At 36.7% G+C, this 17,281-nt stretch overlaps 1 protein-coding gene across 3 annotated transcripts in view; it reads left to right on the forward strand.

Moving 5' to 3' along the window:
* The window catches only part of LOC145684191 (peptide deformylase, mitochondrial-like), a 29,581-nt gene extending 26,661 nt beyond the window's left edge, over positions 1–2,920 (forward strand). For all 3 annotated transcript variants that reach the window (XM_081756221.1, XM_081756222.1, XM_081756220.1), the window contains exon 5: positions 2,650–2,920. In XM_081756221.1, the coding sequence (XP_081612347.1) occupies positions 2,650–2,867 (218 nt within the window). In that variant the 3' untranslated portion in view covers positions 2,868–2,920. The remainder of the gene's footprint in view (positions 1–2,649) is intronic.
* Positions 2,921–17,281: the final 14,361 nt, after the last annotated feature.

The following is a 17,281-nucleotide window of genomic DNA, read 5'->3' on the forward strand; positions in this document are numbered from 1 at the left end:
AATTGAATGTAGCTATGTGTGCCCCAATCATCATAGCCAAATTGCAGTCAAATGAAATTACTTTTGGTATATTGTTAGGCCTTAATCCAAAGTGGGATGTTATCATATTGCTTTCATTATAATATCATCCTAAGGGATAGTGGGAATCCGAATTTTTGCGAAAAAATTGAATATCTCACAAGCCGTTAAACTTACGGAGCTGAAATTCAGGATATTAACTCTATTGAAAATGAACAGAACGTCTACTAGCATGGTTTAAAATTCTCCTTAAAGGCAGGAGTGACATTTTCTATATATGGTAAATTAGTAGTGGGTTAGTTTGTAAAAATAATCGAAAACAATCGATATTAGTTGAGAAACAAATTGAGAAACAAAAAATACATTGCTTCGCGTCACATATCCATATATGCTTACCATGCGCTTTCTACTATAATAGTTGCTGAAGCTTGTTTATTATATGAAGCGCTTAGAGCACAGGGCAATCAACCCATAAAGTTGTGAAAAAATAGACATAAAATTCGAAATGTAAGCTTCTGTACGTTGGTCTACTTATCTTGATTTGGGACTTTCAACTTTCATCCGTTTTTTCCATTGAAAAGTATCGATAATTCAACAAGGAAATAATTAGACCATGATAATTTAATTGAAATTTATGGTAATTTTCCCCATGACCAACACTACCATTTTATATCGTAAAGGTCAGATCCACCGTTACTGTAACAGAGCGGTGCTTGAGCGATTGACCGTAGAAATTCAAACTCCGATTACTTAGAATTTCAAAACCTGGTTTTATTGCTCTTTAGTCGATAGAGAAGAGGCCGTAGATCGTGTCAGAGTTGATGACGATGTGATTTGGTGGGTCAGTGGTTCATGGTGGGTGGTGGATCAGTGGGTCGTGTGTCAAGTTTTCATTGACCCACGCCATCTATGGTCAAATCTGTAAAACCGAACTAAACAAAGAGCAATATTAATACACAAAATGCTCAACATCTTAGCTATTCATGACATAACTATTGCATGATCCGAATAACTCTAGTATATCCACAAATCATTATATTTTACCGAAATACGACATGACTTTTCCGACAACCTGATACTTTAAATGTTGTTAATACGTACAGTTCATTGATCTCATCACTTATTCACTCACTCTCTTATGATTATCAAAATCTTTAGGGTACTTTCCGTAGATATAGAAAGGCGAAATGTAATATCCAGGCTTGGTGTAGCATGCAAGTAAACAAATAAAAAGCAACAGGATGATATTTCTCTCCCCCAAACCCCTTACAATGGAGTGTGTTGATTATTCAACAAAATTCATAAAATTCATAAAATATATAGCCAAATCTCGACTTTGCATTAATAATGATAATAATAAAGGAATAACAGAATTACAATATCAATTACGTAAACAATACCTTCCAATAAAGAAAAAAGTAAATGCCACGAAGGGATTCGAACCCGGGTCGCTGTAATGCGGCAGTTCTCTACTTTCACACTTTGCCATCAATTCCTCATACAAAGAAAATAAACTAGTAGTTATGTTAGATAAATATAGCACACACTATTTCTACACGTTTTGATATAATGCAGAGAATGTGAAATTAATTTCTACCCTCTTTTCTTCTTTGGAAACTAGAAGGTAAAGAAGAATTGTACTGTAAATCGGGACCATCGCTGAAAACGATGACGTAGCCTTAACTTGAAGAACGTTTCGTGATATGTTCCTAATTGAGGAACGTCTGTGTAACTTGTTTTTAGGTTAAAGAAGGAAATCTCGAGTAAGTCATTGTGACTCTCATAAGGAACGTCTCATTATACGAACATTAGTATTTTGTTTGGTCTTATATGAAACGATTTTAAATAGCTAATAGTTTAGATGAAATATGAAGTGACGCAGTAGGTAAGTGGTTAGCGTGTCACTTCATCTTTCAACTAAACTATTAGCTAGTTAAAATCGTTGCATGTAAGACTAGGTTGAAACTTTTTCAATTTCAATACATACTCAGTGTGACAAGCAATATCTTCTCTGCTCCAGAAAGAAAAAGATGTTGGAATGAGGAGAATTGGAGAAGGTCTCTCAACGGAGGCAATCATGTACAAACCTATTTCCTGCAGTTGTTCTAGATTTGGTATTTTCAGCTACTTTCAAGCATTTACTGATCCATGCATGGTCAGTATTTTTATTTCTGTAAAACACATAGTATATAAAGAAATAATACATTACATACACGGCAATATTAAGATTAATATATGGTGTTCTTTGGAAAACACGATCCGAACCATAGAGATTCATCTTAGAATGGAGAACTGTTTCGTTAGTCATCTACTTTACAATTTTACCTGCATAAACACCTGGATCAGGGCTACCAACTGCTGTCAGTGCCGAGAAAAGTTGCGTGTACATTGGGGTTGCATCTGTCTAGGCGTTCTCACAACTGCAAATGACCTGGACCCCAAGTAATGGAATAAGAGCACTTAGGGGGGAGATACTTTTGTGGTTCAATGTACAATAGGGTCTATTATCATAAAGTTGCTCTTACAATTAGTTCAAATTTGCTTCTCATTTGTAATAATTACCTAACTAAGTGTGTTGAAGTTTCGTTTCATGTATACAGTGTGTTTGTTTAATATTTTATTTTTTAAAAGGACTAAATGAAAATGGAAAGGAGGTGGAGTGGAAAGCTGTTGGTTGGCCAGCGAGGATTGTCCAACATGAACTGGATCATTTAGATGGAAAGATGTACACAGACATCATGGACAAAGAGACGTTCCATTGTATTTATTGGCACAGTGTCAACTGCAGAGGTGGAAAACTTCGTTTACCCTTTTCTCCGTTTAGAAGATTCTGGTTTTTTGTTTGGTGATCACTGTTGGATAGATTATGTGCTTGTGTGATAATTAAAACTATATTCTGTAGCAAAAATTGGTTTTCACTAGTATTGTGGTAAATCCTGTAAGAGTATCAGAACCTCTGTATGTTTCTGTTACAATAATCATACACGGTGTCCCAAAAGTCCGTGTCAAATACTTTTCTTAATTTATTACACAAAAACTATAAGTGATATAGTTGTCGTGTATATGTCATATAAAAAAGTATCTGAGATATTATTATTATTATTATTATTATTATTATTATTATTATTATTATTATTATTATTATTATTATTATTATTATTATTATTATTATTAATGTGTGAGTTCACAATGCCTCAATATGGGAACCATGTGTAGCACGACATAGGTGTGGATGGCAATCAAATTCTTGCCATACTCGTTGGAGCATATCCTGAGAGACAGTGGTAGCAACTTCTTCAATCCTGCGCTTGAGTTCTTCTACATTTTCTGGTAACAGTGGCACATACACACTTTCTTTTATGTATCCCCCTAAACTTCCGTTGCACATCTGTAGCACTCTTGTTTTTATCGAACTCCAACACATAGAAAGCACGCTCTGCACCAGAAGTCGCCATGTTTACAACACGCTGACACCAACGCCAACTGCGGTGAATGTGCACTGTAAAAAATGAGGTGTTGAAACAACACAAAATGGCTACCACTAGGGTCTTAGCGTATTACTTAGGTGTTAATTCAGTACCAAGCACATCGGCTTCCGAGCATATCAGAAATAACTCGTTACTACATGAGAGAATTTGCATTGGTATTTATCGTTTAATACGAGCAAAGTTTTGCGAAATATATTTGGCACTTTTGCCAAGTAACGAATAATGTTCTATGTTTTCTGTAATCAATCACAATAATATTGTTGTAAACCTGTGAATTGTACGACAACAGTTACATAAGCGACAGTTCTGCCATCTTCTGTTCATACATGCTAAGACACAAGAATAACAGATAAACAAAACAGATGGAAGCACTGCTATCTGTGTAACTGTTGTCAAATGATTCATAGGTTTACAACAATATTATTGTGACTGATTACAGAAAACATAAAATGTTATTCGTTACTTGGCAAAACTGCCAAATATATTTCGCAAAGCTTTGCTCATACTAAACAACAAAAAAAAAAAAAAAAAATCAATGCAAATACTCACAGCCAGTAACGAGTTATTTCTGATATGCTCTGAAGATGATGTGCTTGATGTTGAATTGACACACAAGTAATACGCTAAAATGGTAGTCATTTTGTGTTATTTCAACACCTCATTTTTTACTGTATGGGAACTACGAGTATTGCCTGAAGAAAAATTGAGATGCTCTTTCATAATTATGACGTACACGACAGCTATATTACTTGTAGTTTTTGTGTAATAAATTAAGAAAAGTGTTACCGGACTTTTGGGACACGGTGTATATGTTATCTATATCTATCGAATACAACCTCACACACAATGGCATACACAGAATTTAATCAAAAAGAGTTCACGTTTCAAATACCCATATTTAAGAATGCTCCAGTACTTGCACACCAATTTTTAGAAAGGTAAGTGGAGAGTGATCAAGTACTCCCGAACAGCTTCTCTAAAAATGATTGTGCAAGTACTGGAGGTTCTGAAAGATGGACATTTGAATAGTTCGCATACTAGTTCTTCAGTGATGTCTTGACTCGACTACGATCGGTCCTATAATAGTGGAACTTTGTACCTTTAAATTTAACTTTTTTCATGTTTTCGGCACCCTAGAACAACGAAACTATGCACTTCCGACCACAGGTCCATATAAAGTTTTTTTTCTTGTGAAGAATCTATTCTCACAATATTGTGAAAATTTTTTGTAACCCTGTATACAGGGTGTCAGGAATGGGACTGACGGTTTTTAAAACTGTATAGTTTTAATATGGTCAGAGATACAGAAGAAAAAAAAAACACGTTTTAAAGGAGAACTCAAAAAGTTTATTTGGTCTTCTTTACAAGTCATTCTAACTCAGTGTAACTCCACATGAGCTCCATTTGTAACTCTTACAATATCTAGCATGAACTCAATCTCTCTCCATGTATTCTGTAAGATCTGAGGTGTTAGTGAAGCAATTGCATTCGTAATACGGTTCTTCAGTTCATCAAGGTTATGCACCTTTTTACCAGAATACACAAGGTATTTCACATACCACCACAGGAAGAAGTCCAGAGGGGTAACATCCTGATGAGTGTGGAAGCCACCTAATTGTCCCATCACGGCCTATCCAACGGGCAGAAAATTCAGTATCAAGATACTCCTTCACTTGTAGGCTCCAATGTGGCGGGGCACCATCTAATTGGAATATCACTTGAGGTTGCAAATGTTGTAACTGGGGAACAGAGAACACATTTCCTGTTATGGTTTGCTCTATGAAAAAGAAAAGGCCTATAACTGCATTATGTGTTAAATCACACCAAACATTCAATTTGAAACTGTCTCTAGTATGTTTTATGTACGCATGCGGATTATCGGATCCCCATTAGTACAGCCAGACAAGTGAAAAGTTGCCTCATCAGAGAAAACAACATTCAATATGATATTATGCTCATAGTCAATCCTGTCCAGAATTTCAGTAGCAAATGCTGCTCTCTGTGGCTTATCGTTGGGCTTAATTTCTTGCAACAATTGCAGCTTATACGCGCGCAAACGTAATCGTTTGTGTACCACATCGTGCACTGTTAACTTTAGAATTGCCAATTACCTGCTCGCTGCGTGAATTGACTTCCTCGGCCTACGAGAGAAACACTTTCTTATTGCTTCCACATTTTCTTCTGACACACGCGACTTACCACCGCTGTGTTGTTTCACCACACTCCCCGTTGATAAAAATTGATGCTCTCACGCCTGGATACTGTTGTGTGATGGAGGATCCTTGTGGTAAACACGTCGAAAGTTTCGTTGAACTTGAACAACACTTTATGTCTCTGCAAACTACCACACGCATTGTGCCTTTTCGACTGCCGACGCCATTTCTGTTTATCGGTGATACTAGCGCCGTCACCGGTAGTTGTTCAATTATAAAAATTTGCTGAACAAAACTTTTTGAGTTTTCTTTCAACATGATTTTTTTTTCTGTCTCTCTGACCATATTAAAACTATACACTTTTAAAAACCGTCAGTCCCATTCCGGACACCCTATCTATCTGTTTCACGCAGTGATGCCACCCTGTGGGAAAAACCCCATTTTGTGGGAATTATTAACATTAATTTCTTGAAAAGGGATAAAAAGAATTTTCGACGCATTTGGCAACATACATAGATATTTTTTTCATATACATATACTTAATCGACAGCAATAACATTTTCTATGGGCGTGAACTAGACTAATGACTCCTCAATAAATTTGAAAACAATGTTATCAAGTTTCGTTACCAGAAAATGCATACTAGTACAAAAGTAGTCCTACGGTACCTTAAAAGCAAGGTCCAAGAAACGTAAATAATGCTCTGATATTTTTTGAAAGAAAATAATTCACGAAAAAAATAAATAAAATGCGAAATAGGAAGCAACCAATTTGGCAGAGACGGATCTAGACCGAGAGGTCTAGCCCCCCCCCCCCCAGTTTTTGAGTGACACAAATAATTTAAGCTATTATTTATATATTTTTGAAAGTTTATAGTAAATTCATGATACACCTATCATAGTCTAGGTTCTGGCTACCCCCCCCCAGGTGTTACCTTCTAAATCCGCCACTGCAACTTGGAAAACATTCCACATAAAATGACTAGAAATTAAAGTTCTTCTAGTATTGTGGCGCTCATTAAACGATGGCACAAATATATACGTAATGTAAATACTAAGCACTGACAACAAACTATTCTTATTTTCCTTATCATTTTCAATTGCCTCTTATCTTTCAATTAAGGAAAATACTTTAAGACTATTCGTGAACTATTTGATAAACGTGGAAGATCGAAGTTTATGGATAGTTCAGCCATATATTGAAGAAAGTGAGTCACATAGTTTCATTTTTCATTATATTAAAGTTCTCTCTTTCTTTCCCGCTCTCTCTCTCTCTCTCTTTCACATTTTATAAGTAGTATAATGTGGGAAATTGAAGAGCAAAATGGGAATTTCTGCCTCTCGAGATGGGATTTTATAATGTTTGCGGTTGGCATCACTGTTTTCACGCAGGTGGAACTTGAATGAGATACACGAACCAGTGGCGTAGGGAAGGGGTGGGCCCAGGGGGGGGGGGCGATCCCCCCCAAAGGGTTCCGATAATTTACTTTGGTGCTTTGATGTTTGTAATTTTTTCTCCGAAAAAACAGCAATTGCCTTCCACGTACTCTATTTCAGAAAATAACATGTCACTAAACAGTTTCTGGACAAGCTGAATGAAAGAAAGGAGGGGTAAAAATAAAGATTTCCCTTTGATGGTTTGGTTTCATTTAAATGAAAAATATTTGAGGAAAAAATGTTAACAGGAGAGGGTGGAAAACAATAGTAAACACTTGTAGCAAGTGACTATCTCACAGCAATATCTGATGTTTGATCAATTGGAGCAATTCAGAACATTTGGTTAAGTTAGACGAGTTCAGGATGTCGAAATAAGAACTTACTTTGCAATTGCAAAATGTCGCAAAACGTTTTACAAAAGTGGTTAAAGCGGAAAAAAGGCAATTGTGTTAATTTCGGTGAGTAAAATGTGTAAAGAAACTAAAAAAAAAAAAAAAAAAACGGAGAAAAATCTAAACAAGATATTAATTGAGAGGAAGACTCGCAGAACGATGGAAGAAAACGCCTAGAACGAAAAAATGATAGTAGTGGTGTGCAAAAGCAGCAATTGAGAAGCAAGGAAGAAATATCTAGAGAAGTCAGCACTTCAGAATAGATATAATAATAATAATAATAATAATAATAATAATAATAATAATAATAATAATAATAATAATAATAATAATAATAATAATAATAATAAACATTCTGAGCAAAACACAAACACACACACACACACACACACACACACACACACATATATATATATATATATATATATATATATATATATATATATATATATATATATATAAGCACTAAGGCCCCCCCAAACAACAATCCTGGCTACGCTACTGACACGAACGAATATAATTAGTAAGACAATTCATTAAAAATTAGTTCTAAACAAAAATATTCAATATTATAATGTTTTCTTCCTCCTGAGGAAGAGAACTCCGATGTGTTTGGGATGTTTTTCAAGTTTTCAATTGCAGGGACGAGGCATTCCACACTGAGTTTTCAGTTGCCCATTGGTTAGCCCTTCTACCCAGATAATTTTCTGTATTCTTTTCATACCCACAAGTTCCTTCTTTCTCTTTCTCGTAATCCTCCTGTTTTTACATACAGAGAGTAAAATAGTACATGGAGTGTGAGTTTCCACTACTTCTGGTGGATGTTCTATTAATATTTACTTTGAAAAGACAAACTTTACGTAGTTTTTTTTTTTTTTCCTTTTTAAACATTTAATAGCAGAACGCCGAGTCATAAAAACCAGCATCTGCATATTCAGAATTTAGAAACCGCAGCCAGGTGATAAATAAAACCTATCTTCATGTTAGATATACACCGTACGAAAACGGATCAAGCAGTACGTGACGTGATAAAAAAGAAAAAAAAATTGCTAGACTTACCACCACTGATTTCACTTGACAAATTGCTAGTTGTATGTCAAGTGCTTAATAGCATTACAAAGCTTATTTTATGTTTTCCTTCAAGAATAAAATGATAACTGAAAAAAAACAAGTTGAAAGCAAAATTAATTTAGAGAAGCTTACGACTTGGTTAGAAGAGAAACATTGTACAACATTCTTACAGAATTTGGATACCAAAAAAGCTAGTTAGATTAATTAAGATATGTTTAAATGAATCCCAAAGTAAAGTCTGAGTATGACATTTTTTGAGTACGAGCTTTCACGTCGATATTGGCCTGAAACAAGGAAATGTATTGTCGTCATTATTATTCAACTTTGTCCTGGAATACGCTATAAGAAAAATCAAAGACAACAACCAGGGCCTAGAGTCGAATGGTATTCGCCAGGTTATGGCGTATGTTGATGTAAATTTAATAGGGGATGATAACAGAACAATAATAAGAAATGCAGAGGTCTTATTAAACGCTTGCAGGGACATGGGTTTAAAAGTAAATGCAAAGAAAACTAATGGAAGTTAGTCGGGATCGTAATACGGCAAATTGCGGATGCGTTAAAATATCAAATAATACTTTTGGTAAAGTGGTTACTTTTGAATATCTACCTGTAGGATCAATATTAACAGACGAGAATCATATTCACGAATAAATTAAATGTCGACTAAAAGCAGGGAATTCGTGTTATTATTGAGTTTAAAATCTTTTGTTGTCGTGAATTCTGTCGAGGAATTTGAAGCTTAAAATATAGTCTATGAAATGATAAATATATGTTATTCTGTATGGCTGCGAAACATGGTATTTTACTCTGAGGGAATAACGTAGACTGAAAGTATTTCAGAACAAGATACTGAGATGAATATTCGGACACAGGAGGAACGGGAATAGGGAATGGCGGAAACTTCATAACGAGGAACTACATAAGTTATAGGGTTTACCAAACATTATTAGGGTCATCAAGTATAGGAGGCTCAGGTGGGCAGGTCATGTAGCCAGAATGGAAGAAAGCAGGAACGCTTTCAAAGTCTTAACTGGAAGACCAATCGGAAAACGACCATTTGGAAGGCCTAGATGCAGGAGGACAATTTTAAGATGGATCTCGCAGAAATAGGAATAAAAAGTAGAAATTGGATCCAGTTGGCTAAGGATAGAAGTCAATTTAGAGCTTTTGTGAACACTGCATTGAACCTTCGGGTTCCATAGGCCATAGAGTGAGTTAGTTAGCAAAATTAATACTGCAAGGCAGTGGAATTCGAAAGGGGAGGTTCCGAGGTTGTAATCCTCTCTTTGAGCAAGATGCTATGGAAAATAAACTCTGCTATACAGTAAGAAAGGATGGCGCACTAACAGTTTCAACTTCGTCCGGTAGATGTCAACCGCTGGAGGACGTTTCCTCCCATCTAACGGTGAGACGTGTAACTTCTACTAATTCTATTTCAATAGCAGAAAATGAGATATGTATAGCCATAGTTAAAGTTATTGTTACCTATTAAGATTACGGATTGCCTTAACCAAGTCGGCAGAGATAATGACTAGTTACATACTGCAAATAAATAAATAAATAAGTAAGTAAGAGGAATTCTGAAATTCGCTTTCGTTAAGAGTTGTTGTGAAGACTCCTTGCACCCGGAAGTAAGGATTAAATACAGAGTTCTGATTGGTTGGCGTTATCCGTTTCTCGCTACGTAGCATACATATAGCAAAAAGAAAACCCCAGATGCTCCGCCCTTCGTAGCTGAGCGTGCTAGTGATCGGATGGTAATGAAAGTCGCTTGTGGCGTGGATTCAAACCCGGCCCAAGGAAAGTTTTCTTATTAAAAAAGAAAATAATATTTTTTCCTTAAAATAAGATGAAAATAATACTCAAAAAGTGATGATTAACTTACGTTACGCGTGCAGTTTTGCTATACGAATTCATAGTATAAGTAGTAGTAGTAGTGTTAGTAGTAGTAGAAGAAGTAGGAGTGGTAGTAGGAAAGGGTTAGAAGCCCCGCAGGGCTCGTTTTGTTCCACCTTGACCCCCATGATGTAAATTTAACCTCAGCTACTTACTTGTAACCAACTTAAAACAGCTGGCTAGGGTAGCGCGGGAAAAGTATTCTTCCGGGAGTATTACTCTCCCAAAAGGGTCGTTTATTGTGTGGGCTAAAACACTGACGTAAGTCATCCTTACCCGTTAAGGTTGGTGTGAAGGAACAAGTTTTGCCAATAGATGTCACTGCAGTCTTCGTATCTCTCTCATGTATTTTTTACCTTTCACGAAAATTGACAATTTCTCTTACAAATTTTAACGTACAGACTTCAAATTTTTGGAAAAGGAACTTCATAACCTATCGAAGGCAACAATCCGTGCCGATTTCTTATTTAGAATTTTCTTCATTGTTGAAACAGTTATATTGTTAAAGGTTTGGATATCCCTACAAACAAACAAGCCATTTCAACAATGAAGAATATTCTAAATAAAAAATCGGTATGGATTGTTGCCTTCGATAGGTTATGAAGTTCCTTCTCTAAAAATTTGAAGTCACTAGGTTGAAATTTGTAAGAGAAATCGTGAATTTTCGTGAAAGGTAAAAAATACATGAGAGAGATACGAAGACTGTAGTGACATCTATTGGCAAAACTTGTCCCTTTAAACTCACCTTAAGATGTTATTGGATCGACTCCATTAAAGAACTCGGCCGAGATAATCACTCTAGCAATTTATTGCAAAAAAAAAAAAAAGAAGAAGAAGAAGAAGAAGAAGAAAAAGAAAAAGAAAAAAGAAATCAAAATTGATTTTTGTTCAGCAGTAGGCCTAACGGACGGACAAACTTGCGTGATACTAGTAAAATAAAGACCTCGTTACTTTGTTTTATTTTATTTTTTTTAAAGAAAAAGGTTTTGACAAGAAAAACAAAAGTTTCTTTCCATGCAGTGCACAATAAAATTATTAGGCCTGTACATTATTGTTTCCGTTTTAGGTATGGGCACGAGCGAGTTCGAGCGAGTTTTCATTGAAACTCGACTCGACTCCAAACAGACATCTTTGAGCTCGACTCGAGAACTCGGCTCGAAAAATTTCCTCCAGCTGAACTCGAAACTCGACTCGAATTTGACTCGAGTTTCGAGTGGAGTCGAGCCAAAACGAGCCAAATCGAGCTAAATTCTGTGTGTAGTTTTAAGTACTTTCTTCAAGTATTCTACATACACAATATAATTATTAGCAATGATATTTACTACAATACTACAACTTATTATTATTATTATTATTATTATTATTATTATTATTATTATTATTATTATTATTATTATTATTATTATTATTATTATTACTATACCGAGTATAAACATGGAAGTTAGGCGGTTTGTACCTGAATACTAAAAACCAGTTGACTGCTGACCTCGGTAATCGTGAAGTCTAGGAGTCTAGGAGTCGTTCACGAGGTACTGGGTTTGAGTTCAGGAGGAGCAAGTATCCGGCTCGAGCCAAAAATTTTAAAAGTTAGAGGGACCCGGCCAAACATATTCAAAACTGCTCCGCCCGGGTTTCGGATTGTCAACGGCAAGAGCGGCTCGGCTCACAGAAACAACCGAGCTGATGGTTCACTCCAACTAAGCCGCCTCGAACCGATGGCTCACCTGAGCCGAGTCGGTGCCTCATCTCAACCGAGCCGGCTCAAGCTGTTCGCTCAGTTGAACCGGGCTTCTGCTTCAGCTCAAAACTTTGACCGTGCAGGTCTCAACCTAGTTAGTAAGAACTACAGTATATACTTGTATTGGTGCTCACAACATTTGAGGCTGTCTCGTTATAAAAATCCATTGTAGTCTTGTTAATCGAGACGAGACGAGACGAGGTGCGAGCAGTGCCCCATCTCGTGAACAACAGTAATAATATTCCACATTACTAATTACATTTCTCATAGCTTTCTCTTTCCAGTCTAATCAGGCAATGATTTCAAAACGAGCTAAACAAGCGAGCCATTTATAAAACTCGACTCGTGCCCATCCCTATTCCGTTTACATGGATATGTTAAACTTACTTGACGTTTACTTGTAGCAGTGGCATACGCAGAATTTTTAAGGGAAGGGTAGTTTACGCACTCTATCTCATATCCTTTCAGGACACATGAGCTCATTCGTGGCTAAGCGGTTAGCATACGCGCCTTTGGCGTGGCAGACCTGGGTTCGATTCCCGGCGGAAGCTCATGTGGTTCGGATTCCACATTAATTAGTAGGTCCCGTCTCATATAACCTCGCTACTGAAAGGAACGTTAAACTCAAAACCAACAGGACACGTGTCATTTTTGTATACGTGTATATAGTAAATGTGTATTAGGATCACACTAGTGGATATTATAATATTACAATGTTAATACTTCTCGTTTGTCCGTCGGGGCCGCGGTGGCTCAGTGGTAGACCGTTCACTTCTGGTGCTTGGGGTCCCGGGTTCGATCCCAGCCTCTGCCAAGTGAACTTTGTGGTAGACAAACACCGTGTGCGTGGGTTTTCCACCATTTTCATTTATTACTCATCATCACCTTCTCCTTTAGCCTAACCGGCATAATCGTGGGACGTAAAACTCAAAGATTTCATTTCATTTTCTCGTCTGTCCGTAACTCTTAAACGAAAGCGAGATTTCTTTTTTTCAATAGACAGATAGAGTGATTATCTCGGCCAAATTCGTTAATGAAATCAATCGTTAATATCTTAAGGACTAATGGCGACTTATATATGTTTGTAAGCGCACACGATAAATATTTTGAAAAAAAGTTTTTTTTTTTTTTTTTTTTTTTTTAATGGTAGAAGTAACATAAGTTAGATGACAAAAAGGCCTGCTATACACTATAGGGTAGATCCGAGGAAATCTCTTACGATTTATCTTCGGAAAGATGTTCCGATATATCTCGTAGGAAATCCTACCTTTCTGTGCCATACACTTGAAGATTTTTCCTATCTGACCTGATTACGTGCTTGAGAAGTTCAACATGCATTTCTCAAAATACTGAACTCATAGATGCAGCGCCCACATACTTGGATTTTTTGTGAAATATTCTTTCAAGATTATATTAAACTTAACAATTTTGCCAGATCTAAAATAGGATAGCACCAGGATAACTACGCCCATGTTTGTCAATTGTTAAATTGCACACCTCAAAAAAAAAAAAAAAAAAAAAATTACTTTCTTTCACCTGATGTCGCTTAAATTGAAATCTTACGAATTTTCTTTCCGAAATAGAGCGTGCTCTGAACAAGAGAAAGCTCATAGAATCGTTCAGAATATAGGAATGCAATCTGATGGCATACACGTTAAGATTTTGACTCTAGGAAAAATCTGAGATTTTCTAGGATCTATTCTATAGTGTATAGCAGACCTAAATATCCTTCAGCGGTCGACATATACCAGACGAAATTGAAATATCTAGTACGTGCTCCTTCTCACTTTCTACCAGTTTATTGATTACAAGGTTGTCGGATCTCCGTGCGTCGTCTGGAATACCCGGGTTAAAAATACATTTTACGGGTCTAAGGACAATGATCTGAATTTACGGGCTAAATACTAAATTACCAATAATTAACTTATCTATGCCAATAGTTCCTAATTGTTTCAGAACTACGAGCCACCTTTTTATTCTTAAGGCAAGGTGCGGACCCCACACCTTTAAATTTTGGTATTTACGCCGAAACTATCAAAGTCCACCTTCTTACAGTACTGGCCTCGACTGTTATTGTTTTTCCAGTACTGACCTCGACTTTAATGTTCCTCGGATCACCTGATTCCTAGTTTTGTCTTTCCGCGTCATTCTGTACATCCACTGAAAGATCTTCATCTCAGCAACATTCACCTTCTGTTCCTATTTTTTCCTTCGTCGTTCAACGTCCCACTCCGTATCATGGCAGGTCTCACTACTGTTTTGTGAACTTTTCCTTCAAGGTGTATTGCTCTATGATCACACAAGACTCGTGCCACTTTTCTCCATTTTGTCCAACTGTTTGCTAATTGTTATTAGCATACAACATATACATTAAAAAGTCGATAGCATTATTTCTTTTTTTTATATGATACGTAAATATTGTCATGTACCCTTAAATTGGTTCCACGGACCCCTAGGGTTCCGCGCACCACAAATTAAGAAACACTGATCTATGCCTTATTGTACCAAGTTGTTATTAGTTTATTTACAAGCTATATTTTAATTGGAACAAAAGGCTAGATTTAAATTCTAGTCATTGTTGCACCTGTATTATCGGGAGGCATGATCTATTGTTTTCATTTAATGATTTAAGTTTCGATAGAAATGAACTACTATATAAAGAGTTTTCTATTTTGAAATCTATAATATCAATACTTGACACTGTGTAAATTATGGAGCATGTTTTTCGAGAAAGCAGATGTGCCAAACCTGTTCAAAATAATAAGTACATTTTCGATATACAAGTCAGTAATATACATGGCGTGTGAGTACTTAATATAATGAAATATTTATGATCAGATGATACATTATTAACGGGATTTACGATGGCTGAAATTTGTGTTTAGATAGTTTTCAGAATGACCTGTGAAGTGTATCACAAAATGGCCCTGGAAAATAGACTCTGGCTTAATGCAGTGAGGAGCTTCAAAATACGGTAATATGAAATTTAATTAGGTATGTCTCACTATAATCACTAATGTTTTATGTTATTTTCATTTAGTTTGGTACAGTATACGTTTACTTAGTAGTAAGTGCAGCGTTGGTTTTAGCAGTTGGTAGTGCTAGAACAGGGATGCAAATAACCACTCGCCCGTGGTTCATCGGTGCGGGCGAGTATTTAATATCATACCGAAGGTAAGAAAATGATTTCTATTGTGGGATGTGGGCTAGTGACTTTTTCTCATGGGTTATTAAAATTTTGTTGCTTATTTGCATCCCTGTAGCTAGAAGTATCTGTGATAACAACGTGCAGAAATATTCAATTTCAACTTTGTGTTCCCAATCACAAATGTTGCTGGTCTCCGGCTTTGCCTTCAAGTTCAATATGGCAACCCTAACTTCTTAGTATTAACAAGAGAAAAGGTAATGGGATTTATAAACTATGATATCTACAGAAAACTATATTCAACATTATGATTGGTTTACAAACTAAGAACAACCTTTTTACTTGCAGTAAAATTGTCAAAATATCATTAGCGGCTACTCGTGGACTCACTGAGTTGAATTTTCTCATCGTTCCAAACAGCCTTTGTTACTATAGTACTGCTAAAAATGTCTTGATTCGCGGCAAAAATGCGAACTAAACTCTCACCCTCGACACACCCACGTGTTGAGCCAATAAGAATTCAGCTGTTGCTAAGCGAGAGATCCTTGCACCAGTGGGAGTGGAATTCCTTCAACCGATAGCAGCGCTTGCAACGGAAGACCAGGTGTCAAGTCAATGTGACATATCTATAGAACTTAAGAAAGATTTGTCTATTGTTCTCTTGAATCATGTTATCCATAGGTCTTGATCTTGGAGGGAAAGGTCTCTTTTGTTTGTGTTCAAACTATATTTCAATTTAAAGTGGATTTTTGCAACTTTCTCGCTTTTATCGATGTTTACAGTGATCTAATTCTAGAATTGAGGCGCTTGGCGCGATATAGTACTATGCCACACTTTGGACGAAAATGTACTAAAGGTACCTTGTGGGTTATCATCTGGAATGCTTTCAATTGGGAGTAGAAATTTTCAAGAAATGTTAATAAATGGGAGCGCAAGCGCTACAATTTCTTTTTGCCTCACATGTGTGGCACTAAAACATTTCAGCAAGAACAGCCTATGCCACATATCGAGGCAATACGGGGCGAAAGTAACTCCAGAACGCGTGCAGAAAAAGATTGTCATGCGTGAATGTTGAAAATCATATTGATGAATTACTGCGTAGTAGTGACGAAGAAAGTACCCTGGATTCCAGTGACGAGAATTTGTTTCAAGAATGCGAACCTGTGTTAATTTAGGGTTTTAAAAGTAAAATTTGGCTTTGGACTATTTTCTGAAATTCTTCGTGTGCTCCCGCTTGAAATGGTCCTATGTTTGAAATAGTAATAATATTAATAGTTTATTGAAATGAGAAAATAAATTCCTGATTGGGTGATACTTTCCAAGGTTATGAAAGGTATTTGAACCATTAAACAATGGAAAATTAATTTAGGCGTCATAGGTTAGTGAAAAATATGTGGGCTTAGAACTATGTTGCTGAAAGCTTTGTTTAAAACTGCATTTGCATTGGTGTTTTTCTGCTTCATATCCATGCGCGGGATACATAATAGTGTCATGCACTTTTCTTTGTTTCATGGTAAAATCTAGGGATGGCCAGAACCGGTTCCTGGTGGAACCGGTTTTCGGGTCTGAATGGATCCGGTTCTAGAAGATCCGGTTCCGGAACCGGTTTTTCGGATCCATATCTAGAACCGGTTCTTCGGATCCAGGTCTGGAACCGGTTCTTCGGATCCAGGTCTGGAACCGAAACTTTGTGACCATCCCTACGCTAAGCCCGAGCAGGCTGTGAATAGTGTGCTAGATGAAATAGTGGAAGCGACAGGCACTATAATCACTTGAGGCGGCGGCCGCTTGTCTCATTTGGCTAAATAAACTGGGTAACTGGCAAACTCATTGGCTAAACAGGCAAACTGGCAAACTCATTTGGCTAAACACCCACTGGTGGACCAACATTTTTGGGGGGGGGGGGCACAAGCGGGTCTGGGCGGGGAAGGCACAAGCGCA

This window comes from Thermobia domestica, chromosome 4 (genome assembly GCF_964235325.1).
Source record: "Thermobia domestica chromosome 4, izTheDome1.hap1.1, whole genome shotgun sequence".
NCBI lineage: Eukaryota > Metazoa > Arthropoda > Insecta > Zygentoma > Lepismatidae > Thermobia > Thermobia domestica.